The 24,865-nt window shown below is 47.8% G+C and overlaps 9 protein-coding genes and 1 non-coding gene across 10 annotated transcripts; 6 read left to right on the top strand and 4 right to left on the bottom strand.

The window, feature by feature from the left end:
* Nucleotides 1-228: 228 nt before the first annotated feature.
* Nucleotides 229-2,214, top strand: EDB93DRAFT_1242946 (cyclin-like protein; the record flags this gene model as incomplete). Its single annotated transcript, XM_041452083.1, has 5 exons — nucleotides 229-246; nucleotides 318-1,217; nucleotides 1,273-1,812; nucleotides 1,866-2,003; nucleotides 2,056-2,214. 5 exons carry the CDS (start codon nucleotides 229-231, stop codon nucleotides 2,212-2,214), a joined length of 1,755 nt encoding a protein of 584 aa, XP_041302858.1.
* A 794-nt stretch (nucleotides 2,215-3,008) lies between these two features.
* EDB93DRAFT_t101 lies at nucleotides 3,009-3,092 on the bottom strand. Its single transcript has one exon. It is a non-coding gene; the product is annotated as a tRNA-Asp (tRNA).
* Nucleotides 3,093-4,000: 908 nt separating this feature from the next.
* On the top strand, nucleotides 4,001-5,723 carry EDB93DRAFT_1093725 (zf-ZPR1-domain-containing protein; the record flags this gene model as incomplete). The annotated part of the gene is made up of 6 exons (XM_041446542.1): nucleotides 4,001-4,138; nucleotides 4,193-4,313; nucleotides 4,374-4,996; nucleotides 5,048-5,191; nucleotides 5,245-5,448; nucleotides 5,502-5,723. The coding sequence occupies 6 exons, from the start codon at nucleotides 4,001-4,003 to the stop codon at nucleotides 5,721-5,723; spliced, it is 1,452 nt and encodes a 483-aa protein (XP_041302857.1).
* A 705-nt stretch (nucleotides 5,724-6,428) lies between these two features.
* EDB93DRAFT_1255125 (uncharacterized protein) lies at nucleotides 6,429-8,007 on the top strand (the record flags this gene model as incomplete). Its single annotated transcript, XM_041453733.1, has 5 exons — nucleotides 6,429-6,708; nucleotides 6,765-6,875; nucleotides 6,924-7,036; nucleotides 7,085-7,340; nucleotides 7,397-8,007. The coding sequence occupies 5 exons, from the start codon at nucleotides 6,429-6,431 to the stop codon at nucleotides 8,005-8,007; spliced, it is 1,371 nt and encodes a 456-aa protein (XP_041302856.1).
* Nucleotides 8,008-8,450: 443 nt separating this feature from the next.
* EDB93DRAFT_1255124 (uncharacterized protein) lies at nucleotides 8,451-9,997 on the bottom strand (the record flags this gene model as incomplete). Its single annotated transcript, XM_041453732.1, has 3 exons — nucleotides 8,451-9,800; nucleotides 9,851-9,934; nucleotides 9,980-9,997. 3 exons carry the CDS (start codon nucleotides 9,995-9,997, stop codon nucleotides 8,451-8,453), a joined length of 1,452 nt encoding a protein of 483 aa, XP_041302855.1.
* Nucleotides 9,998-10,398: 401 nt separating this feature from the next.
* EDB93DRAFT_1309272 (major facilitator superfamily domain-containing protein) lies at nucleotides 10,399-12,712 on the bottom strand (the record flags this gene model as incomplete). The annotated part of the gene is made up of 8 exons (XM_041454794.1): nucleotides 10,399-11,056; nucleotides 11,111-11,329; nucleotides 11,391-11,540; nucleotides 11,598-12,003; nucleotides 12,063-12,176; nucleotides 12,228-12,335; nucleotides 12,385-12,415; nucleotides 12,467-12,712. The coding sequence occupies 8 exons, from the start codon at nucleotides 12,710-12,712 to the stop codon at nucleotides 10,684-10,686; spliced, it is 1,647 nt and encodes a 548-aa protein (XP_041302854.1). The 3' UTR covers nucleotides 10,399-10,683.
* A 1,429-nt stretch (nucleotides 12,713-14,141) lies between these two features.
* On the top strand, nucleotides 14,142-15,551 carry EDB93DRAFT_1176037 (Der1-like family-domain-containing protein). Its single transcript, XM_041450500.1, has 5 exons — nucleotides 14,142-14,413; nucleotides 14,492-14,525; nucleotides 14,576-14,615; nucleotides 14,669-14,759; nucleotides 14,827-15,551. Exons 1-5 carry the CDS (start codon nucleotides 14,261-14,263, stop codon nucleotides 15,298-15,300), a joined length of 792 nt encoding a protein of 263 aa, XP_041302853.1. The 5' UTR covers nucleotides 14,142-14,260; the 3' UTR covers nucleotides 15,301-15,551.
* A 616-nt stretch (nucleotides 15,552-16,167) lies between these two features.
* Nucleotides 16,168-16,697, bottom strand: EDB93DRAFT_1176032 (uncharacterized protein). Its single transcript, XM_041450499.1, has 3 exons — nucleotides 16,487-16,697; nucleotides 16,340-16,434; nucleotides 16,168-16,284 (listed from the first exon to the last, which is right to left on the bottom strand). Exons 1-2 carry the CDS (start codon nucleotides 16,637-16,639, stop codon nucleotides 16,369-16,371), a joined length of 219 nt encoding a protein of 72 aa, XP_041302852.1. The 5' UTR covers nucleotides 16,640-16,697; the 3' UTR covers nucleotides 16,168-16,284; nucleotides 16,340-16,368.
* Nucleotides 16,698-17,953: 1,256 nt separating this feature from the next.
* Nucleotides 17,954-21,238, top strand: EDB93DRAFT_1255121 (uncharacterized protein; the record flags this gene model as incomplete). Its single annotated transcript, XM_041453731.1, has 9 exons — nucleotides 17,954-18,572; nucleotides 18,620-18,790; nucleotides 18,842-19,506; nucleotides 19,556-19,957; nucleotides 20,048-20,108; nucleotides 20,170-20,289; nucleotides 20,429-20,979; nucleotides 21,042-21,066; nucleotides 21,123-21,238. 9 exons carry the CDS (start codon nucleotides 17,954-17,956, stop codon nucleotides 21,236-21,238), a joined length of 2,730 nt encoding a protein of 909 aa, XP_041302851.1.
* A 962-nt stretch (nucleotides 21,239-22,200) lies between these two features.
* Nucleotides 22,201-24,309, top strand: EDB93DRAFT_1176014 (RTA1 like protein-domain-containing protein). Its single transcript, XM_041450498.1, has 7 exons — nucleotides 22,201-22,696; nucleotides 22,745-22,801; nucleotides 22,854-22,982; nucleotides 23,030-23,265; nucleotides 23,324-23,545; nucleotides 23,606-23,672; nucleotides 23,729-24,309. Exons 1-7 carry the CDS (start codon nucleotides 22,630-22,632, stop codon nucleotides 23,851-23,853), a joined length of 903 nt encoding a protein of 300 aa, XP_041302850.1. The 5' UTR covers nucleotides 22,201-22,629; the 3' UTR covers nucleotides 23,854-24,309.
* Nucleotides 24,310-24,865: the final 556 nt, after the last annotated feature.

The following is a 24,865-nucleotide window of genomic DNA, read 5'->3' as shown; positions in this document are numbered from 1 at the left end:
ATATGTGTCCAAAGGCCTCTCGTGGGTGGACAATGGCATTTGTCACGTGATGAAACGCGGACGCGTTTGTTTGTTTGTGTTATGTGTGGATGGTTGAAATTTAAAATGGCCATTTCTGGAATAGTTCAAGTAGTTCCTCTCATCTTCAGTTCGCTCTTCGTTTTGCATTTCATCCATCTAGCTACTGCACGCACAGATAGAGTACCTTCTGCGTCAATTAGATAGCTGATGTCTTCCAACTTACCAGTAAGTCACCATTCCCTATCGATTATTGTTCGTCATCGATGGCTTTGTCGCTGATCGATGTTATATTCCAGACTCGCCGTGTAACGCGGGTTACCCGCACGGTGGTTCAGAAGGACAGCGAGAATGCTAATGCCCGCCCATCTCGTATTATCTCCCGTGTGAAGCCCCCATCCACGTCTGCCATTCCTGCTCCCACCGCCACAGCCCAATCCAGAGCCTTGGGCGCTACCGCGGCTTCTCGTGCAAAGGTCGGGGCCAACGATGAGAACAAGGTCGATCTTGCCCTCCAGGGAAAACGTAAGCGCGAGGCGCTTGGCGAAGTTACGACTAAGAACATCAACAAGAACAAGGCCGCTGCCACAGCTGCTAAGGACGGAAAGGGAAAAGGCAAAGAAGTAGTCCCACCGACCAAGGAAACGTTTGATGGCGTAGTGATAAAGGCGAAGCCCACTATTCCTTTGAGACAGATCCCCGTTCCTGCTCGTCGTACTACACGGTCTGTGATTGCTCCAGAGGTAAAACCGTTAAAAGATGTCAAGGAGGAACCCGTAGTCAATGATGACGATGCGATGGCTGTGGATGACCACCCACCGGCTCCTGAGCCCACGCGACGCGTTTCAACCCGCAGGTCGGGGGCGAACACCCAACAGGTGATCAACCAGGAGGTACAACGTGTTCAGGCTACTCGACGAACTTCGTCGCATCTCGTCTTAAAGACTGAGGTACATGAGGAAGTTCAAGACGATCGTGTATTTAAGAAGAGGCGAACGTCTTCTGATGCTCCCGAAACCGACATAGACGAGCAAGCGCAACACGAGGCAGAAGTGGCGGCAGTTCTTGATGTTGATGTAGCACCAGAAGCTGACCCCGATGGTGACGAGTGGGACGATCTCGATGCTGAAGATGCCGACGATCCATTGATGGTCAGCGAATATGTTGTCGAGATCTTCAAGTACATGAAACAGACCGAGGTACGAGTGCCCGAATATTTTTAACGTTTTGTCGTAATTGATGAGACAACTTCAGCTTATAACACTTCCCAATCCGGAATACATGGCATCGCAAAAAGAGCTGGCCTGGTCGATGCGTGGAATCCTTCTCGACTGGCTGGTGCAAGTACATGCACGGTTCCGATTGCTTCCTGAGACTCTGTTTCTCTGCGTGAACATCATCGATAGGTTTTTGTCGGCACGCGTCGTCTCCCTTGCTAAACTTCAGCTCGTGGGCATTACATGTCTCTTTATTTCGTCCAAGGTCGAAGAGATTGTGGCACCATCCGTTTCGCACTTCCTTCACTGCGCGGATTCATCCTACACCGAATCCGAGATCCTTCTCGCAGAGCGGTACGTCCTGAAAACGATCGACTGGAACTTAAGCTATCCGAACCCGATGCACTTCCTGCGCCGTATAAGCAAAGCAGATGATTACGATGTCAAATCGAGGACGATGGGGAAGTATTTATTAGAAGTGGGTACACTAGAGTGGCGGTTGCTGGCCACGCCACCTTCCCTGGTTGCTGCTGCTGCGATCTGGTTGGGACGTCTCATTCTCGGCATTGATAAATGGGTAAGTTGTGTGTACCACATTTTGAACTTGTTGATAACATTTTCGGATTCCAGACTCCTAATCATGCTCATTACTCGTCGTATGCGGAAAGCTCCATAATTCCGACTGCCAACCTAATGCTTAATTATATTCTCAAACCCATCCGTCACGAATCATTTTACAAGAAATACGCTGGCAAGCGCTTCATGAAGGTACGTCTTCATGAGCTGCACATGCATGGTAGGTAACCTAGACATCATCTAGGTGAGTATACTCGTACGAGAGTGGGCACTAGAGCTGTGGGAAGAGGGCGAGCAGGTGTCTCTTTTAGCTGAGTTGCCAGCCATTCGTGCAAGGAATCGAGCGGAAAGGGAGCGGCTGGCGGCAGCAGGCTTGGACGGTGACGAGGATGAAAACTCGTGAGGCCGGCGATGCGTATGGTCTCTGCCCCTTCGTTTCATATTCACGGCTATCCACACCCAAAACGCATATCCATTTTACGGACACCCACAATATCTATCCCCCGCCTGCATCATATCCATCACACGAGCATCATGATCATTTAATTTTGTGCAACACAACCATCACACCATCCCACAACGCCAACTTCGTTTTTTTGTTCTTTGATTTTGTTCTTCATGAGTTGATTCTATGATTATCAAATACGTTTTCACCTCCACACCCGCCTGTTTATGCGCCACATCTATGCCTCCTGCTCTGCGTTCGATCTGTCGCTGTCGCGCTGCTGTCTCAGTGACCTACGCATCTCGCTCGCTGTCTGCCGTACTCGATTTGTCGATTCGCGCAAATGCACCAGTACCCGCCCGGACACCTCCTTCATCGTGCTTGCTCTGTTCTCGCTTGCATCATGCTGTTTTACTGGTCACCGCTCTGTCCATTTCGCGCTACCCGTACATAATCCCCTTCAGCTAACCCGCATATCGCCATCACCATGTTATCCGCTTTGTTTACCACAATCACTAGGACTTATTTTCCTGATACCGTCGTTTCATCCGACGTGTTCTTCATAACTTGTTTTTTACTTGAATTCCTGGAGTGGTGAGATATGTTCTGTATCATCTGTAGGACACAAAATAAAGAACTGTCGTGCTGTTGTAAGGACTTGGAAGATCTTAGATTTGTCGCTCTGAAAAAGGTGCAGACAATCTTGCATAAGAAATTCGCACACTCCCTGCAGGTAAACGCTCAAAAGAAAACTCTCTGGCGGGGAGTCGAACCCCGCTCTCCCGCGTCCATCTTGTGATGACAGGCGGGTGTACTATCCGATATACTACCAGAGACCTGTGAGAGCTGAAATAAAGTCCTTCATGAACAGTGTGGAGTAGGTTACTCTGTGCTTTTCCTTTACATACTCCGAGTCCGTTTTACCTCTCGACGGTCGACCGAATATAAGTAGACCCAATCTCTGGCAGCTGCAGATTCATCTGTTGGAACTCGCAACCATTGGATCGATCAGTGGATAGGTTGAAGGAGCTCACGTTTATCAAAGTGTTTGGCTTCGCAGTCTCCCCTCCAGCATCATTTGTGGACGCTTCTGCAGACTTCACTCGTGAAGGCCCACATCCTCTTAACCGCTTTCATTATCACTCCACGTGGATCACGATGGCGTTCGTGCATTTCCGACATACTATCGGAAACTGGGACATCGTGTCGATCATCATATCGGACCGGATCCGTCAGAAGCATCATGTTCGGATAATGAACCCATGAGTCAATGATGGGAGCAGCAGACTGGATGGATGGATAAAACCGATTTTGGCTGGGTACCCTGGTTGTCTCCCATGTAAGTTCGTCGCCGATATCAGACTGGTAACGCCAGTCTATCATTCATTCTAATGCAGACAAACACTGTTTTCACTGTGTTTCAAACGAAACTTGCCAACCAGCATTTGTCGATGTGTCAGATATCGCTGACCAGCCTGAACTGCTCAACGAAATATTGGCAGTGGCTGGTGAAGGCCAGTACGATAGAAATGTGGTCGATATTCGAGTTGTAGGGATTCCAGGCAGCTGGAGCTATGTAGTAATAATAAAATCTCGGATGGGTCGTTGTCGTAATAATGGCAGGCGTGGCATTAAGAAATAATGAACGACAGTCCGTCTTACTTCCAATTTGGTCTGATTCGGCACTCCAGTTAAGATAATATCACTATATATCATCTCCACTATCTAACATTTTAGTTGGTACATGGCTCAAACTGAAGAAAAACCCGAATTCTTCCCTTCCATCGCACACGTCGTTGATAAAACTGATACCGGAGATGAAGATACCGGCGCCAGACCACTCGAGGAGATCGAGTCTCTTTGCATGCAGTGTGGGGAGCAGGTGCGTTCGCAAACGTTCTCATTGCTGGTGGAATTGAATATTCATTTTCGTCAGGGAGTAACGCGAATGATGCTCACTTCCATCCCATTTTTCCGGGAAGTTATCGTGATGAGTTTCCGCTGCGAACATTGTGGTCACTCCAACAACGAGATTCAATCAGCAGGGAAGATTAGACGTGCGCATCATCCTTTTCATCTTGTTACCCGTACCTCCTAACATGAAATCTCTGAGACAGCTGAAGGCACTACGTACACAGTCAAAGTTCTTAATCGCAGTGACCTTGACCGCCAGCTCATCCGCTCAGAAGCTTGTACGATTAACATCCCTGAATTTCAGCTGGTCCTTCCGCCCTCCCGTGGGCAGCTTACAACTGTCGAGGGTCTTCTCAGGGGCATTGTTGCGGATCTCAACGTACAGCAGCCTCTCAGACGCATCCAAGATGAGAACGCATACACTAAGATCCAGGAAATTATCGATGGCCTCAAGGAGATCATCGCTGATGATGAAGACGGAGACGGAAAGGACAAGCTTGAGAAGAGAGGCCTTTCGAAAGAGGATCCAGTCGCTCGCGCGATCACTATCACTCTGGACGATCCATCTGGGAATTCGTTCCTTGAATTTGTGGACAGCATGTCCGATCTAAAATGGAATATGCGCACATACGAACGATCGCTTGAGCATAATCGGCAGCTTGGATTGACACCTCCCGCAGAAGACAACGAAGAAAATAAGGTAGACGAGGCGGAACAGCAATCTGGAGTTACGGATGAGGAAGTGTTCGAGTTCCCTGGTGTCTGTTCGCGTTGCAGCCGGCCTCTTGTCACGCGCATGAAGAAAGTTTCTATTCCGTATTTCAAGGTTCGCATCGAAAGCACACTGAATATTTATGCCTGACAACCACACTGACAGGACACTCTGATAATGTCGACTAACTGTGATGACTGCGGATATCGGGATAATGAGATTAAGTCAGGGGCTGCAATTTCTGATCTTGGCAAGAAGATCACGTTAAAGGTGGAAGATAGGGACGACCTGAGCCGCGACATACTCAAAGTAAGGACTTCCTGGTCTTTTACAAGCTCTTCTGACCCACAACTTTCCTGTAGAGTGACACGAGCGGTCTTAGCATACCGGAGATAGATCTCGTTCTTCAACCCGGCACACTAGGTGGACGTTTCACGACTTTAGAAGGCATTTTGAATCAAGTATACGAGGAACTCACCGAGAAGGTATTTAACACGGGAGATTCTGGGGTCGCAGAGGTCGACGATAGAGCTGTATTCCAGGAGTTCTTGAGAAAGCTTAAGCAGGTGTGTCCTCCTACCATCGCGCGACTCTCATTTTGATATTTATGATGACTAAGGTCAAGAACGCCGAGATACCATTCACCTTAATCCTGGACGACCCTCTAGCGAACTCGTACGTGCAGAATTTGTATGCACCTGATCCAGATCCGAATATGGAGGTCGTCACATATGAGCGAACGTGGCAACAGAATGAAGATCTTGGATTGAATGATATTAACGTGGAATCGTACGGCGGTGATGATACGAAGGACAGTGATGTAAAACCACAGAGGTCATAGCAGTGAAAGTCTGCCAGTCTGTTTGGACCGTCTGCTCTGCAGACAGAGTTACTGTGCGTGATCTACCATCGTTCCTGCAAAGAGCATAAATAATTATTAATATCCTTCATCAATGCATCAAACCGACATGTCAGTACCAGGATTATATTGCAAAGCAGACTGCTATATTTTTGATTACCGTGACAAGTGACCTTGATTCGCGAAACGGACCTGGTATGCGCTGTCATAATGACTATGACTAGTCCACAGCTTTCAATAACGAGCTTTTTGACTTAATATGCTCTCCGCGGCTATTGGTGTGCCTGACAAGTGAGTCTTTGCTATGTTGAAAGCACCTGGCAGTGACATAAAGTCCTCGGGTCGCTGACGACATGAACCTTGGGAATTTTGGAAACATCGGCTACATTTCAGAATTGCCCGTTCCCTGGCATACAGCAATTGGAGGAGCGAGCATATGCCGCGGGGAGACCTGACCGTTTGTCAGTTGATGATTTGACAAAGCTTCCTGTGGTCGGCCACAGTGTCTTGCCGTCTTAAATGCGATGCGCCCCACATGTTCACATGTTGAACGGTACTAGTATAGCTAAGGATAGCTTCGTCCCTTTCACCCCACGCATCCTCTCGGAGAGACGCTGCCATTTAATATAAAGGTTGACAACTTAGACACGATGTTTCGCTTTCCTTTAGATATACTGTTCCCCAGCAATGCTGTGCTGGTTATCCCTCGCGCTTGTCTTGGCGACTAACGTCGCTGGGATCACTGACTCACCCTTTCCGGAATCCAAAGAGCCAAGCGATGTACCGTCCCAATGCCAGGCACGTGCCTGGGCGAGAGCACCTGACATGGTTCCCGGCGAAATTATCGCAGGCGATGTTAAGATCAAACTCAGCAGGACCATGCGTGGACGCCGAGACCTATGCGTTAGGCTTGCGCTACAAGGAAAGGGTATTCTGGAAGTTGAGGCGAGTCGTCTTGTTCTCTCTGGTATCCTCCACCGAGCACCCCGACAGACGGGAAGATGCACCGATTCCGCAAAACAGAATGGGGGGCATACGAGAGCTCAGTTCAGGATAAGGACTTGTGGTCTATACACGAGGAAGAACGAATTGCCTTTGAAATCAAGAGTCCACTGGCTGGTGCAGGGAGGACAGGTACGGATTGAGATTTCAAGCAAACTCGGAGTTTAATGTCGAGAACAGATCCTTTGTCAAGAAACTTCACGACCCGGTTCGGAATTCTAGTACCAAATACAAACTACCCTCCAGGATTAGACTGTCGTGTAGGCTTCATGTCTAATGGTGGAGAGACTGATGTAAGAACAATCTTTATTGATTTTGTCTTGTGCTCAGTGTCGTTACAGATAATATCCAGCGAATCGATTTACGAGTACTTTGTCGAAATCGGGTTTAGAAATGGTACCACTTCAGAGATACCTGCCGGAATAACAGCCTTCACCCCGTTTCACCTTCCGACAGAAAATAACGCACCCAGTGTTAATGTATCTCTATCTGCGGCACCAGTACACCCTGGTTTTAACATGAAGCCATCAGTAGACATGTTGCGAAGCAACTACACGATTGAGGTATCTTTTCCAGAAGGTGCTCACGTTTATCAAAGTATGTTTCAGTTAAAGGGAAACGTCGACCTAGTTATCTGATTGCATGCTTTCTAGACTCGTCCGTGAAGTTCACGGCCATTGTTCATCGGACAGGATATACGAATCGGACAGACATTCCTGTAGAGCTGTGTGCGTCATCAGCGAATGGCATTGAATGGCATTCTCAGGAGCTCCAGAACCGATCACAGCCATTTCCACCGTTCATCAAGACATTAGTCCCCTCCATTGTCCCCGTGCAGCATTCGCGATCCTTCGAGTCTCAAGTCATAATGCCTCGTCCATGCAGAGAGCTCAATTTTGCAGCAACTCCTGCACCCTTGGCTCACGAAGACCACATTATTTCCACGTCCTCCGAACCGCTTTCATTATCCCTCTACGTGAGACACGATGCTGTTCCTGATTTTTCAACTTACTATCAGAAACTGGGACATCGTGTCAATCTGAATTTTCATATCGTACCTGATCAATCAGAGCCAGATGATAATGAATTCGAGAAGACACAGCGGGAGAAGCAGATTGCGGATGCGGATGAACTCGATTGGGTTCCCTGGACGCTGCCGACGCAGACCCGTCGCCCATTCCTTTCCGGCAATGCCAATGTACTCAGTCATCCCAATGCAGAAGCAGGGACCTGTGCAATCAATGCCAGTCCACTATCTGTCTGATAAAGCTCGTCAACCAGTATTTGTCGATTCGTCAGACATTGCTGACCTTCGTTTGATGTTGCCCGAGGAACGCGATCTCATTGCCCACTGACGCAGTCGTCTATCAAGGTGTTTGCTAAGGGAGAAGAAATTCTACGCAGATATTTCACTGGCGGTGACATGCGGTACCCGATATACGTTGGAGACACCTGGGTCAAGAAAGTATTGCCTAAGACTGCTGAGGGTCAGCGAGAGAAAGATACTATGGACCATTTGCTCGTTGTGCAGTCATGACGATCATCAACTGATGTATTGATGACAGAGGGTAGTCGTAGTCATTTATAATTTCAATCCAACACTAGTACTGTACCGTACTAGTGCTATATGAAGATCCCGATTCTCAGTGGGCACATGAACAAGCTTCGGCTCGCACCCTGACTCGTCGTACAGCACACAGATCCTGGTCACGACCTGTGACACAGACTATCAGCTAGCACATCATCGACCTCGTCTGTCTTGTGTCTATAGAGTAATCCAGGGTCATGGCGCAAGTCCAGATTCGAATAACTCCAAACGACACTCTCCGTGCTCCCGACCATATCTGGAGGTATGAGGAGCGGCGTGCGCGCGCCACTGAACGAGAATAAAGACATGTCAAGTAACCGCACCCCCCGCAATGAAGGGAGCTTGACTTTCTCTTCGTGAGGAATGAGCGTCACAGCTGACTGTTCGCTCGGATCCAAAAATTGTCTCGGGGCCCACAAGTCTACCCATGTCAAGTGTGCATGCGCAGGCATCCGGATTGGAATACACGTATCCGTGGCGAGGTGGCGTAAATTTGGACACATGGAAAGTAATGGAGTCAGGGGAAAAGGGCGGCGAAAGTCGTAAAAGCGGTAGCGATCGTTCATATAAGGCCTAACCAATGAGACAAAGTGAAGACTGTTTCCAAATTTACGCAATAGTGGCTCAAAAACCATCCGGTCCTCGAGAGCTTGTGATGTCAAAAGCAGACGTCGAAGAGAGGGGAGGCTAAGGGTCTCAGCCAGTGCAGAAAAGACGTTCATGTCATGTCTACACGGGTACCAAGTAATTTGTAGCTCTTCCAAAAAGGCAAGATGTAGTCGCTCGGTGGGGAGTTCATCGTCTTCTCCAGTGATTATATCGATGTGGAAAGTGGTGAGGTACGTGAAAGCTGGCATGAGGTTCAGGGTGTCTTTGAGTGTGCTATTGACATGGAAGTGCAGATCTGTGGTGCGAAGGGGGATGTGCTGCGCGAGAATGACTAGGCGAAGAAACTCCTGACTAATGGAAGGACGTCTCCCAAAGATGGGCATGAAATTGACTATGCCGATAAGCTCGCGACTACCGAAAGGCTGTCTCTTCAAGATGGGCGCAAGGGTAACTTTCGTAAGATTTGGAGTCACCGCTAAGATGCCGTCCAGAGCCATCGAGACTGTAGCCATCTGAGACACTGAAACATAACATTGCAGGCGCAAAGATAGTATCATCTTGCCCAGGGTATGGTTGTTCGACACGACGCGTGCAAGCGCGAAGAGTTGCTTGCTCTTAAGGATGACAACATGGCGGTAGAGGAAGCTAATGCCGACACTATACCAGTACCTGCATACCAGCACATTGTTCCTGAGAGTCTGCAGTGAAAAAAACCGCGAGGAACGATTGTCGCGAGCAATGACAGTGGAATCTAGGAAGTGCTGAGTCGGTGGCATGGTAAGCTCCATGATGATGCAGAGGATTTCAACTGGAATTTCAGTTGCAGCATGAATATGCGTCGGCGACAGAACTTGATGTGTCTGAGCAGACGATGAGCGATGATAGTAAGTAAGAAAGATCGAAAAACTACCTTCGTGCGATCCGCATTCGCATCTATATCTGACATCTGATGACAGGTAATCGTGCTGCTAGGGTTCGCCTTGAAAGTATCAAACTAAAATGTCAATGATCGTTCAGTTATTCAACGAGGTTGACTTACCGATGGTTTAGGATCCATGATTCACTAGCGAAGTTGATACACTGATTGAAACAAAGCACGTCCTTTTATCTCTCCATTCTCGGGGCCGTAGTCACTGTCGAATCTGTGATTTTAAAATAATCGCGGTCCCGCATTAACTTGAAATGACTCTTCATAACTAGGAATGTGAAAATTCGAAACTTGGCGTGAGGGACTTGATGCATGGGAGCCCCATACTGTCAAAAAATGTCAAATGTCACACGAAATGCTAAATACTGACTAGGATGTCTGTCCAGTAACAAGTCCTGCTGGTACCCTTGTTGAGTTGTCGAGCGACGTGCGCACTGCGGAACATAGATCGTCTGTTGGCTGATGAGGTAATCTGAAAGGAAATTATTTGGATCATGGGAACTCAGTCTGGCAACTGCCGGCGTGCTTTACGCTTCGCCCGTTTTCGTCCAACAGCATCGTCAACCCGTCGAATCCTCTGTGTGATACACCAATCGTATATCCCTCATATATGTGAAATAAAGTCTACTGATATATTACCCATGGCCAGATGGGTAGCGGGTATAGCAAAACAATACAGTACGATGAGGTCTGCCTTGCAGGCTCTAATAATGAAATAAAAACACGTCTACCCCTTAACAGGAAAATAATAAAAAAGAAATGCGTCATCAACCGAAATGGTCGTCTAAAGAAACAGTCGGGACCTAGTTCGGCCGCTACACCGGCGGATCCGCTAGGTCAGCTTTTTCGATCTTGGTCGCGTTCGCATCGTTGATTTTTTCATCAAAGTGCGTGCTGCGTCGAGAAGGATTTGTGGGGTTGTCGTGTTCCGGTTGAGGTATGTGATCCATATTGCGGTCATAAAATATCGATACTGAAATGAATTGAATAAAGACAACTGTCAAGAGGAACCAAAATGCCGCGGCTCGTCCGTGATACTCATGTGGGCCTCCATGGGTGACCTCCACGGATGCCTCTATCGAGCTGACACCAGCGAGGCCAATTGCTGATCCAAATTGAAGACCGCCATTAAAGATGGCACCAACTGTGCCTGCCATGGACGGAGGTGCGGCTTGAAAAATGGCAATGCTGCGATCGCAACAATTAGAAGGTGTCCATTAAATTGCGATAATCTGAACTTACTTTGTGTGCGTATACGTCAACATGGCCCCTGCGCTTCCTACAGCAAAAGCCGGGAATGTATATGGCCAATAATCATGAGGCTTCCCCCCGCCAAGCGCCAACAATACGGTCGCGACCATGCAAAAGGACAGACCAGTGAGGATAATCCATTTTGGACTAATAACGCGAGAGAGCGATCCGGTGAAACTCATAACGAATGCTACGACGCCTATCGGGAACCTGGTAAGTAAAAAAAATCTTAATGACGGGCAACAAAGAGTGACAGCAGTGAAAACCTTACATGTGTACAGCCGATGATATTGCCGACCAACCAAATATGTTTTGCCACAGGGTGGTAAAAATTGTGAACACTGTGACCCACCAAAATAATGGCAAGAGCGCCAGGCCAAAAAGAACGGAGAAATTGTGGTAAAACCATGTCCGGGGTGGTCTGGTACAAGATCAGCCAAATGATCTGTGATAGGTGCAAGTATCCCTGATAGCATACATTGCAGCTGTGTCCACAGGTATGCGCGTTTCCCAGTAGAAAAACCCGATTACCACTAAGATGGATATGATCAGCGGGACCAGCACTTTTGTGGATGCCCAGCCATTAGTGGAGCCAGATGTCACAGCGAAGATGAACAAAATCAAAGCAACTATCGGAGCTCGTGAGCGATGGGAAGCGGAGTACGCTGCAAATTTATACCTAGTGAGGATGCTTACGCCGACTAAGTCAAGGCTCTTCCATTTCTCTGCTGCAGGCTCAAGATTGTCTGTGCTGTTTGAAATTTCTGATGGTATGATGAAGACACACGCCAGAGCCGCTGGCCCAGCCACGATGGCTGAAAACCAGAACACCCACTGGTAAGATATCCATTCGACGAACATTGCACCAATTAGGAGACCGAGGACTATGGAAAGGAACCATGAAGCTTGTCGTGGATAAACAGCTAGTGGGCGAGACTCTCACCGTTAGCAACACCGCCGCAGCCTCCAAATATCCCTATTGCCCGTGCTTGTTCAAGCGGCTCGGGAAATACTTTGACCAGGAGTGTCAGGGCAGAGGGGATCGTCATTGAAGAAGCTGAGAAGCGATTTCGGTCAGTGGAAACGTTAGGCCGGCGGGGACATTTACCTATTCCAGTCAACGCTCTGAGGGTAATGAGTGGAATGATTTCCTTAACAAACCCAGCGCACAGCGAGATGACACAAAGACCAGATACACCCCCAATAAACGCAATTTCTGTGAGCCCATTAATGTCACTGTCTGACAGGTACAGCATAATACTGACTTGGGTTGTATACGTCGCTAATGCGACCGCCCTACACAACATGTTGAAGTGCAAAATCACGTTCAATGGGATGAGCACGCACGATAAGCAGAAAAGATGCGAAGGTCAATTGGAATGCACTGATGACCCAAGTGGATTGACTTTCAGTCATACCCATGGATACCTCGAGCGCAGGGATTGCGGAGAAGAGAGCTGAAATATTGAAGCCATCTAGTAACTGAGCGAGACAGAACATGGATAATAAACTTAGTCTGCGAGTAAGGGAAAGTTTTTTTGGTTCATGATCAACCGGAGTTTTATCCGGGGAGAGAGGCGGGAGTGTCGGCATCGCACCCAAAGAAGATGCTGCAGATTCAAGTTGTCAGTTCAAAAGCGACCAGCTGATGAAGGGGAGGTTTGCAACTTTCTCCGCCGAAATGGATGGATGGCTTCACAATATAAGAGGTATATCCATGACCAACGTGGATCAGACACCGTGACACGATTCGTCTCAACACCAGCGATTATGTGCTCTACTCAAGTACTAAGCACAACGCCGTGTTGAGCTTATGCAGACTATTTTGGAAGAGATTGTGATTCTGGTGGCCTTTGAAGGACATGCGACTGGCATCATGGTTGACTGAGCTTGCGCCGATGGGTCTCTCGGCACTCCTTGGACCATTACAGGGAATTCGTATACCCGACCATGATGCCATGTGGCCTGTGATGACTCTGTAGGTTCACTAGCAGCTACAAAAACGGAGCTCATGCACAGCTTTATCGCATTGATTAGAACGTGACTGCGAGGAACATGACTTTAGAACGAGCCATTGTACCGTTGACTTTGACCTAAGCTTTCTGTTCCTTCATCATACTATCAGTGTCACAGAAACAAGTGCGAGTACTTCGCCTCAAAAGAATCAAATCAGCTCCTAGAATTGTGACACTCAGATTCTTTGATTGATCACATCACCACTTTTTGTGTACGAAACAACTCTGCATTTCGGACCGCACGGTCACTAGTAGAATGATGGAGCCGGCTACTCAGCCTCAGGGGCGAACACGAGTTTGGAAGTGTGGGAACGTATACTGAAGATATTAAATCGAGTTTTAAAACGTAAATCCCTCTTGTACAAAGGGGGCAGACGAGTGGGAGACCCTCAGTTCCTTTTGAAATGAAAAGACAGGAATCCCAGTGCTAGGGGAAGAATCAAGGCAATTGTGTCAGCACGACCAGCAGAAGCGATAGAATTGGGCGAAATTTCCAAAGTACTGAAAGGTTATATGTTTGTTATCCACTATGAAAAACCATTAGAACAGCGTGTCCACATCCAACCGTCCGAATCATCGTGTGAGATGTCTACCATGATTTCATCGTCAACAGATCTCGGTGACCTCGGTCAGTACGCTCCGATTCTGCAAAATCATGAACTCGACCTTCAAACACTTCATCTCCGTTAACTACTCATTCCCGTTGTGTCTGGAGGGTATATACAGAGACTAGGTCAGGGTCCTGTAGTCAGGAGGCGTTGCACATGTCAGGGGTTCGGCATCAGAGGTCCAGTTAGGTAGCGGCACGTACTGAGTAGTCTTCACTCCAACCACATTGTGTGTTTCGTGTGTTGCTAGTCGTTATTCATCGTGCACAGACTTTCCGTTCTATGCGTTCTTGCTCATGTTCCAGTAGCGCAAATGTTATGTCTTCATCGAGTGGTATAGATTCAGGACCTGTAAATACTAAATAGGCACATCTTGCTTAGTCATCAAAGATTGAACACGTCGACTTCGCCAAAAAGCTCAGTGTCATTGCCTACAGTAGTCCTCGAGTTTCAGGTATTGATTAATATTCTTTATCGAAGCTTTATCGTTTGTTCCAACATACTTGCAACACACCTCAATGGCCGAGATTCTCACTGAAATTCGAAAAATTCCGCCAGTGACGCGCTTTCTCGTTGGATCGTCTCTCAGCGTCACCCTCCCAGCCATTCTAAATCTTGTCTCGCCATGGAGGCTTATCTTCACGTCACAAGCTGTTATCCAAAACTTTGAGGTACGTTTTGTGTTCGTTCTCATTTATGTGGCCAAACATTTGTCGATGAGCCTAAACGGTCCTTGACTTAAATCACAGTTCTGGAGACTGTACACAAGTTTCTTCCTGGGAAGTAAGTATTGTGGACTATGTGGCGTTATGCGAGCTCACCGCACGTTTCAGGTATGAACCTGAATTATATTTTCGAGCTTGCCATGATCTAGTAAGTACCATGTCTTCCCCGTGATGGAGGTCCCACCAATTCGTGGTTCAAAGCCGCAACTCGAACATGCTTGAATCAACTCACTACGAGCGCCGTTCCTCCGATTACGCCTGGCAACTCTTTCTTGCTGGCCTTGCTCTGGTCGTACGTCCCGTATCTCTCTTGCGCTATCCATGACCTCAAATTTCACATTCGCGATTAATACCCATAGGCTGTGAACCGTCCTATCCAATCCTACGTGCATACCCGCGCCTTGCTTCATACTCTCACCTACTTGATGTGTTCCCTTTCACCGCCAGGCGCGCTCACCAGTGTTATGGGTCTCATTACCATCCCTGTCGCATACTTCCCATACGCACTCTTGGGCATGGACCTTCTCACCGGTGGGACAAGTGCCGCTGCGCAGTGCGTGAGTGGGATGCTTGTCGGTCACGCGTGGTGGTGGCTAGTTTGGGGATCCGGCATCGGCTCAGGCGGTGTCGAACAGGGCATGTACGCGGGGTGGGGACGTGCTCCTGCGTGGCTGAAGAGCTGGTTTGGCGAGCGTGAAGAGTACGGACGTGCGGGAAGCAGGAGGGGTGGCGTGCAGGCGTTTGCACCAAGGCAACGTGCTGAGGAGGCTGCTGCTTCAGGGCGGGTGACGGGACATAACTGGGGGTCTGGAAGGAGATTGGGGGAGTCGTAGTTTGTGAGAGGCTGACTTCCCAGACGAAGTGTCAAGAAATATTGATCAGGGTTTGTCCCTCCGAGATTTAGGCTTGGTTGCTGTGTCATTTTCTATTGAGAATTATTACACGACTTGATAGTCAAAACCTTGTTCGCGTTTGCTATGTTCCTAACACCCACGTATTGTCGTCATATCACCTCAGTCTTCAAATTAGTAACAATAAGAGACCGCTACAAGGCTCTTTGTCTGCATGACACGATTTGTTCGTAGCTGTTCTTCTACAGAAAGGGATTGACTAACAGCTTTGCAGGGTCTAACCAAACGCCTTACCTGAAGTGGGTGGTTTGTCTGAACTACTTTGATTCTTTCGTGATACCTTTTACAGCTTTCCACTTAACATGGCCGGACTACACCCCAGCTAGAAAAGTACAATATTACCCACATAATGAACGCTCACTGATTTTAGTGATTGCAGCTAGCAGACTGGTTGGAAGGATATGCAAGCTTCCTTGAGCTTGATGTTTGGACGTCCTCGACTATCACCAAAACATCCTGGAACGATATCACGACAACCTGGTCTGTCGAGGTATTGGGGTGGTAAAGGTACTAGGGTTCTAACCGTTAAGCACCTCGTTTTTGCCACTGGATCTGGCGGTCACCCAAAAGTTCCCGACATCCCTGGAAAGGTATGAAACATTCGAACTCATTGAAACGTAACTCATGAACCTAGGCAAGCTTCAAAGGGTCTACCATGCATTCGTCAGAGTTCAAATCCGCAGCTAATCATATCGGTAAAAAAGCAATCGTAGTCGGTTGTTGCAATTCTGGTCGGTTCGTCATATCTTTTGTATCGAACAAGGTTTAGATATTTTATCAGCGCACGACATTGCTCAAGATTTCTTCAGTCACGGCGTAGACATCACAATGTTTGTCCTGTGGCGGTGTTATTGCTCGAGCAGTACCAAAATTTGTCCAAAATCAACTGTACTGATTGATTCGACACTAGGCATTGTACCATCAACCATGATATCAAACCGAGAGCAGAAACATAGCTCACTGTCGTGATGTGCTGCTCAGGCTTCCGGCTTAATCACGGCCACCACCCCCTGGTGGTGGTGGTTCTACGTGAGCATTGCAATATGAGTATGTGGCCTAAGCGCACAGGTGAGCCATGTGGTTGAATCCTGGTTGCTTAGTGACTCACGTCAGTTGCGCAAGTATAGCCCTCGCAGCAGTCTTTCTTTGAAGGGTTGCAAGATTTACCCTGTTTACCACACTCGGCATTTGTGTCGGCCTGGGTACTGACAGCCATAGATGCTGTCAAAGCACAAACAAGGGCAAGGAAGGAGAAACGCATTTCCTGTGAGAGCTAGTATGAAGTCTTCTGAAAGCGGGGAACACTATAGGAGGACGACCAGCTCTTATATCCTGCCTGGATATATTTATGAACGCGATCCTGATCAATTTGGCAGAATCGTTATTGCTGTCAGATGGTGGTAGAATTCCGGTAGAACCTACAGGAGCGTGTTCAATTGATTAGGACTATCGTATCATATCCTGTCGGCAGACCTAGGCATCGACATCATCTTTTTCGAATTCCCCCCGATCGCTCACTTGTCGCTCAATAATTTGAACTCGAGCCCTGCGCAGCGACGGTGAAAATTGGCAAACCTTAGTAATGAATCCGTAGAATATTATTGCGCTAGCAATAGCAGGAAACGACCGAAGCGGACCCTGCGCACCACGAGCAGCACTTCCTGCTATACCTTGATCATTATTCCCCGACTTCCCACGAAGTGGGAGTAGGTTTTGTCGGATCCAAATACCCAGGCACCTAAATGTTGACCGATGCAGTACCGGACAGGTGATGCATCACATCCTAAGCAATATTGATGCATAACAAAAATAGGCTACTTAACCTGTTCTGATGCATCAGAATAACATTATAGCCTGCCTGCGTGGCTGAAGAGCTGGTTTGGTGAGCGTGAAGGGTACGGACGTGCGGGAAGCAGGAGGGGTGGCGTGCAGGCGTTTGCACCAAGGCAGCGTGCTAAGGAGGCTGCTGCTTCAGGGCGGGTGAAGGGACATCACTGGGGGTCTGGAAGGAGATTGGGGGAGTCGTAGTTTGTGGGAGGCTGACTTCCCAGACGAAGGAAGCGTCAAGAAATATTGATCCCTCCAAGATCTAGGCCTGGTTGCTGTGTCATTTTCTATTGAAAATTATTACACGACTTGCTGGTCAAAACCTCGTTTCCTAACACTCACGTATTGTGTTATATCACCTCAGTCTTCAAATTAGTAACAATAACGTTTGACAGACGGAATCATAAAGACATTTTGTCAACTCGGATTACCTTTATGTAGTCGGCTGAAAGAGAGAGAACTTATATTTGTAGTATGCGGTAACACAACTGTCAAGACGCGATGATATTCCGCGGTATACGAAAAAAAGGGGAACATTATGGTACGAATGATTATTTTTATGTAGGCTGAAACAGTGAAACTGCTGGATGTGATGACGTGAGACAATGGAGCGGACCATGCCGTACTGCCGACAACGGGCCATTTCCGTGTTGCACAGAGTTATGACCGTCAATGGTCGATATAATTACATGCAGTGATAGTGCACCCTGCGTCCCTATCACCCCACCTACATATCCATGTATCACCCATGGCCTTGCAGACCCTAATAGCCCTCATCTTTGCCTTCGCGTCTACCAGGACGAGAGAATCTGACCCAGAGAAGGGTCCGGAGACTCTCAGTGAAACTTCCAATGCAAAGAGGAACTTGGATACTCGCCCTCACAACGATGACGAGAAAGACATGCCCCAGGAAACGCACCTGGACGTGGACATTGACGTTGACGATGAGGATGGTACACCCCCAGATGAATCTGTCTCAGGCTCGCAGACCGACCCGCTCCAGTTGCTTTCTCTCGACTCTCCTGACAAACGTCCGTCATTGTTCACTCGGGTGAAGACATTCATGTTTCCGCCGTCATCGGACGACTTGTCCTACGCACCAAACTACCGGTACATTCCCCTTATAACTGGCATCGTAGTACCATTCTCGATCTTGCTCGAGATTCCAGGGCTTACCGGGCACTGGTACATCCGCACCGAGAACTATAATACCGTCCAGAATCGTGCTAATCCAGTCTTATTGGATATTGGCCTTGCATTTAGTATGACTTGTGCTGTCCTGGCTAATGTATGTATCATCTTTAGGTTTCTTGAGAAGCGGGTCATGGTAATGACAATACTATGCATCATGTTTCTGTCCATCCACGGTTTGTGCCTCGGTTTGAGCAAAGGCGTTTATTAACCTGAGGTATAGATATCATCAATGTCGTCGCTCTCACCATCTTTGGCGTGAGCCACCGATTTAACGACGGGTTTACATACGGTGAAGCCTTCTGGATGACTGTCTGCTCTACCGTCGTATCGGTCATCACCAATGTAAGCCTTATCATAGACTTCATCACCACTCCCGATTTCAAGACAAGCGGTATGTATCCCGTATTCTATTCTCTTCACTCACCGCCCTAACATGATACAGGCAGTGGTCTCACCCGCAAGCAGCGCACGCTAATGATCATGCTTATAAGCCTATTTGCCTACATCGCATTTGGCTCTTTAGTCAATTCATTCCTGCTCTCTCTGAGCTTTATCAACGCTCTTTATTTCACTGTGACGACAATCGAAACTATTGGCTTTGGCGACATCGCGCCCAATTCACCTGGGTCAAGGGTATTCATCTGCTTTTACGCTGCGTTTGGTATCGTGAATCTTGCTGTGGTGGTAGGCATGGTACAAGAGACGGTGAGAGAAGGGCTACATGTCGGTTATTTTCGTCGCCTACATGATATTCGAGAACGAAGACGTGCAGCGCGGCGACGAAGGAATGCAGAAAAGCGTTGGCATTCGGCGGTCATTTGGAGATTGCGAGATAAAGGTGCAAAGGTGTGGGTTCGAAAATGCCGTCCGACATCCAACTCTTTTTGGGCCAAAGTGAAGAGAAGGTTTTTCCGCGCTGCAGAAAAGATGCCGCATCCTTTAGATCCTTCCCGAGGAAAACGTCTCAACCTCGAGGCACTCACACATGCCGAGTTGAAGGCGGCGGCAATGGAGGCGGGCGTTCCACTTGATACACTACTTCCACCACAGTTTTACGAAGCGCAGATGCAGAACGACGACGACGACGACAATGTTGATGACCTGGAGGTAAGTGTCCCTTCTACCTTTGTTTCAATGGTACTCATTACGGGCGAAGATTGCGAGCACATACCCTGCCTTGTCTGTCCCGCATACGGTGTATGGTATGAATGTACGGCGTGGTGCGCATCGAATGCTAACACACCAGCGACTTGGCGCCATGGCAGCACTCCTAACGAGATTTGCGATTGGAGTTTCCCTGGAACACAAAGGACCCATCACACAGGCCGCTGTTGGCGGTGTTGAAAATCCCAGCGAAGACCCTGCTTTGAATAACAAACGTGGCTTGAGCGCTGGCGACGAGGGCTTAGTTGGAGGTGAACGTAACACTGAAAGCTCTACGACATCGAGCAGCGACGATATAAATGCAGAGTATGATTCGATGGTTGCGAACAAGGAGAATCACGCACTTTTCATGCGCTCGTCCTTTGCATGGATAACCTTCGTTGTATTCTGGTTGGTGAGTTTGGTTGCAAATTTCGTTTGATCTTCGCTTGTGTTTTCGCTCCCATCATCATATGTATATTGAGCGATCTGACAAACACTGTAGGTTGGCTCTGCAATATTCAGTCTGACCGAAGGCTGGTCGTATGGCTTGTCTATATATTTCTGTAAGGCTTTTAATTTCGTGTCCTCGAGACATCTGATTTTGACTTGTAACGCGATTTTTAGGTTTTGTTGCATTCACAACGATCGGGTATGGTGATCCCGCGCCCAGGACACCTGCAGGGCGATCTGTATTTGTTGTGTGGGCTCTGCTCGGCGTTGCCACAGTGACCGTATTGATTTCTGGTGCGTGCTTGTTCATTCTCTGCAACCTTTTGCTGACATTGACCTCTATTTTTTGTTTCCTTCAATTGCATGCATGTTCTTCGTCATATTCCGACATTCACATCTATATTCAATGTTTCAATATGATGTCCGATCGCAGTCGCCTCCGAGGCCTACTCTAAGCGCTACAAGGCGATGCTTCAATGCGGAGCTTTCGAGCGAGCCGTCACGGTATACCGCACTCGCACAAAAAAGATGTATATAACGAGGACCCAGTCCCTTTCTGAACCCCAGCCTCCGGATCAACCTCAAAGCCCAATCCAAATTCACCAGATTCAGGCTCAATCGTTGACCCCAGCCTCTCCAAGCGTCCGATTCGAACCTCACGCTCCTTCAGATGTCCGACTACGCACGACTTCTCTTGAGCAGGACGACGATGGCGGCGAGGGGAGCCAGCAACCACGAGACACAGAAATGAATGCACCAGATCCCAATCTACGTGCACAAGACTTGCTCGAGACACTCCCGCAGCGCGTCTTAAATGAGGTGCATTCATTCCAGGAGTACATGCGCTACCTGGGGAACAGTGACAGTGGTACGAACGCATACGTGAATGAGCAACTGAGGGCACTCCTGGACGATGTGTTTGGCGTGGCTGATGTGAAGGCGAGCGTGAAAATGGATATCTTGAAGGATAAGGATACCAGGCGGGTAAGTCGGTACTCTCTTACCATTAATTGAAGAGTTGTGAAATTGACTTTTGAACGTATCAGACGCTCATCACGTTAAGCATCGAGAGTGAGTCCCCATTTTCTTTGGTTGTATGAGGGTCATCAATTGACTGCTGGACGCAGAATCGTTGATGGAGCTTATGACTATCACGGAGGAGGCGATTGCAGCGATGAATGAGCGTGACCGTGTTGCTGCGGCCTTAGTTCAGGGGCGTGAAGATGCTGATGTTGATGAATAATGGCAAGCGCGTGGAGGTAACTATCATAATCATGCGGTATATCATCCATTCAGAACAAATGTCCTCACGCTCAGTTCCATGACAGCCTTACGACACAGTTCATCTTCACGTTGCACGGCAACGAACCATCAACACTGTCACCCTTCAGTACACTCGCTTGATTCCTAATCGACTCGGAATGGCGTCCGGTTCGACTGCACTGCGCGCATCCCGGGCCGCATTTGAGACTCGCGTCATATATGGCATGTCACGGCCTTGAGATGCTAACTGAATTTTTATAACTTCGCATGTATCATCTGCGTGTCTAATTTGCTACTCAACAGCGGTCAGAAGTCTCTTCATGCTTCTGATTCAACATCTCGACTGCTTATCAGTAGTTTATATCAGCTCGCCTATGACATTGTTGATATTGCGCCGCTGAGTATGCCTGACGTAAAACTCCGATCGAGTTCAGCCAAGTGGCCACTTAACACCATCCCCCAGAGTGTCCCATTATCTGCCTGTACCCAATTCGAGCACGAAGCTTGCTTTGGATGCACGTTCTTTTATCTTCATTAACCAGAGGTCACCGGCCCGGCCTAGGTACACTACGATACAATATGATATTCCTGGGAGAAGCCGTCGGCACATGAAACCAGCAATATTGTCATGTTGCAAGCTTCAAATCCGCTCATGGATCAACGTTCAACATCGATACCCTTCTGAATGGAATCGAGATAATCAACATCTCTTGGCACGTTGTATGTACTGCTAAGCAAGATCCTTGGTGATCGATAATTGACGACCACTATGGCATGCATAGTTCAAGATCAAGATATTAAATACCTGGTTTTCTGGGCTCTTCTGCCCAGCATAAGGAGGCCTACCAATTGGGCAAGTCAGCGAATCAGCATGATCCTCATTTGTCACTCGGGCCCGGTTGACGTGGCATACTACGTGTGATATTGTCGTATGACTCCGATCCGTAGGAATGGCAAGCTAAACCATCTGGGAGCAGGTAGAGGCGGACAACCCTTACAATATTGTGGGTTTTCAGTAAGTACTGGACTGTCGTTTCATCATAAAGCGCAATTTGAACCACTTCTAATTTGAATTGAACTTGTCCAGAGCCGTGTTCCTCTTCGGTGCCGCAGGTTGATTGACAATTCTCTAGTTGGGAATTGTGTCATGCGTAACACTCATGAGTCCCCTTTGAACGACATTCAAAGATTACTGCGCTGATCACCTACTGCTTGAATACACTATCTTTTACAGGTTGCAGCCATGGCCCATAACAACTCTTTTTTTGACCTTCGCTTCATCGGGAAGGTCTGTTGATGCGGGATCTGATATATAACCCTTGAGAGCAGCGCCACATCTAGAGATCACCTTTTGCACCCAAACTTCCAGTAATGAAGGGCATGCAATTTGCGAACATTCTAATAATTATCGCCTTCCTCATGGGCGCATTGAGGGCAGGTCAGGAATTTTTCGATAACTGTCGAATTCAATATCTAAATACAATAGCCAGCGATGACGGCGCAATCGGTGTCGAAGTGCCGACAATGATCTATGCAATATTTAGTCAGTTCACAAAGCATCATCTTTCAGATTGGATCTAATCCATTTCATCCAGGATACAATCCAAACAAAGTTGTGGCAGCTGTAGCAGGCGGGTTGTACTCCATCGCTAGCCTTTGCTTGTTCATGCGCTTATTCATGAACAAGGCATGGTGGGGACTTTGCCTCCCCATAGCCTCAACCTGTAAGTTCTCACCACCCACTTCGAAATGCATGTTGATCTTAAAACAGTCATGTCTATTGGCTTTTTCATGCGCATACCCATGGTCATGAACCCAAATTCTCTCACAATTTTCATGGTCGAACAACTCCTTACCCTATTACCGCCTGCTGCATACCTTGCCTTCAATTACATCCTTTACGGGCGTTTCATCGTGAAATGCGTGAACAGACGCTACTCTTGGATAAAGCCAGAGAAAGCTGCGCAGTACTTCATTATCAGCGATATCACGACTTTCTTCATACAAGTTTGAAGTTTGATTATTAGTCTCCTTCACACGAAACATTAATCGTGACATTGTGTAGGGTGTAGGTGGCGGTATGGAAGTGTCGACAAAAGTGACAAACGAGAAACTGGGCTCGAACATACTGCTCACCGGATTAGTCATTCAGACACTCTCATATACGTTCTTCACGATCCTAGTTGTGCATACCTGGCATGGAATCCTTCGAGACAGTTTTCTGCTCCGTCAGGAGCCATGGGGACCAATTATTTGGATCTTGATGTTTTCTTCGACAACCTACATGGTGCGTCTTTCGCCCACACTTTATCGTCCATCTCACTGATGTTGATGTTGCATCATACAGATTCGTTCTATCTATCGTGTTATCGAGATTGCTCAAGGTAAGGGCGGCTACCTCGTCACCCATGAAAGTGAGTGTTGGGAGATACTAAAATTGGGGCGCTTGGTCTGACCCTTGCCTGATAAGTCTACTTCTACCTCCTCGACTCCCTGCCACTATTGATTGGCATTTGCACATACATCATCTACTGGCCAACGAAGTACCTCAAAGGGTCGTCCAAGCCTACTAATGAAATGACGGAACAGCAATAAAGTTCTGTTATTGCCATGCCCATTTGAAATTTCAAGAACTCACCCGGGCGCGTGAACCGCAATACTCACAGGAGAAGAACCTTGGGCTGTCACTTGCGATTCAACGCACAATGTCCTTCGCTCTATATTTAGCCCGTCGGTGTTGTGGTGCAACCCTTTGCTAACATTCATTTCTATTTTTTGTTTCCTTGAATTACATGCATATTCTTCGTTATATTCTGACGCTCACATCTATATTTCAATGTCTCGATGTGACATTCGATCGCAGTGCTACAAGACGATGCTCCAACGCGACTCTTTCGAGTGAGCCGTCACGGTACACTGCACTCGCATAAAAAAGATGTGTATACCCAATTCCATGACAGCCTTACGAAATAGTTCATCTCCACGTTGCATGGCGACGAACCATCGACACCACCACCGTCACCCCTTAATGATATACTCGCTAAATTCCGGACTGGCGGTTCGACTGCCAGTGCACTGTGCGCATCCGCATCCGAGACTCACACCGACATATGGTATGTCACGTCCTCAAGATGCTCATGAAATTTTCATGAATTCGTGTGTAACATTCGCGTCTCTCTCAACAGCTGAGCGCTGTCAGGAATCTGTTTATTCTTATTCAACTCATCTTAGACTATGGCTTATTCAGCACGGTCGATTGAATTAAACCATCTGGTGCCGCTGAGTGTTACAGGCGCTGACGTAATGAGCTTCCGACCGAGTTCAGCCGAGCGGTTAATAATAATATCATACACCCACTAGCACCCCCAACTTTGAAAGCGTCTCATTATCTGCCCATACCCACCCCGAGCACGAAACTCACTTTGGATGAACGTTCTAGAGGTATCAGCCCGACCTAGATACAATACAATATTTTCTGGGAGAAGCTGTTGACATATGATACCAATATCATTATCATACATCCGCTCATGGACCAGGCCATCTGCCATCGATATCCTCCTGAATGGAATCGACAACTCTTGGCACGCTGTATCTACTGCTGTAAGTC

This window comes from Suillus bovinus, assembly GCF_016758785.1.
Source record: "Suillus bovinus strain UH-Sbo-P2 chromosome Unknown EDB93scaffold_86, whole genome shotgun sequence".
Classification (NCBI taxonomy): Eukaryota; Fungi; Basidiomycota; class Agaricomycetes; order Boletales; family Suillaceae; genus Suillus; species Suillus bovinus.
Note: the sequence above shows the minus strand (reverse complement) of the source record. Positions and strands in the feature narration are given on the sequence as shown.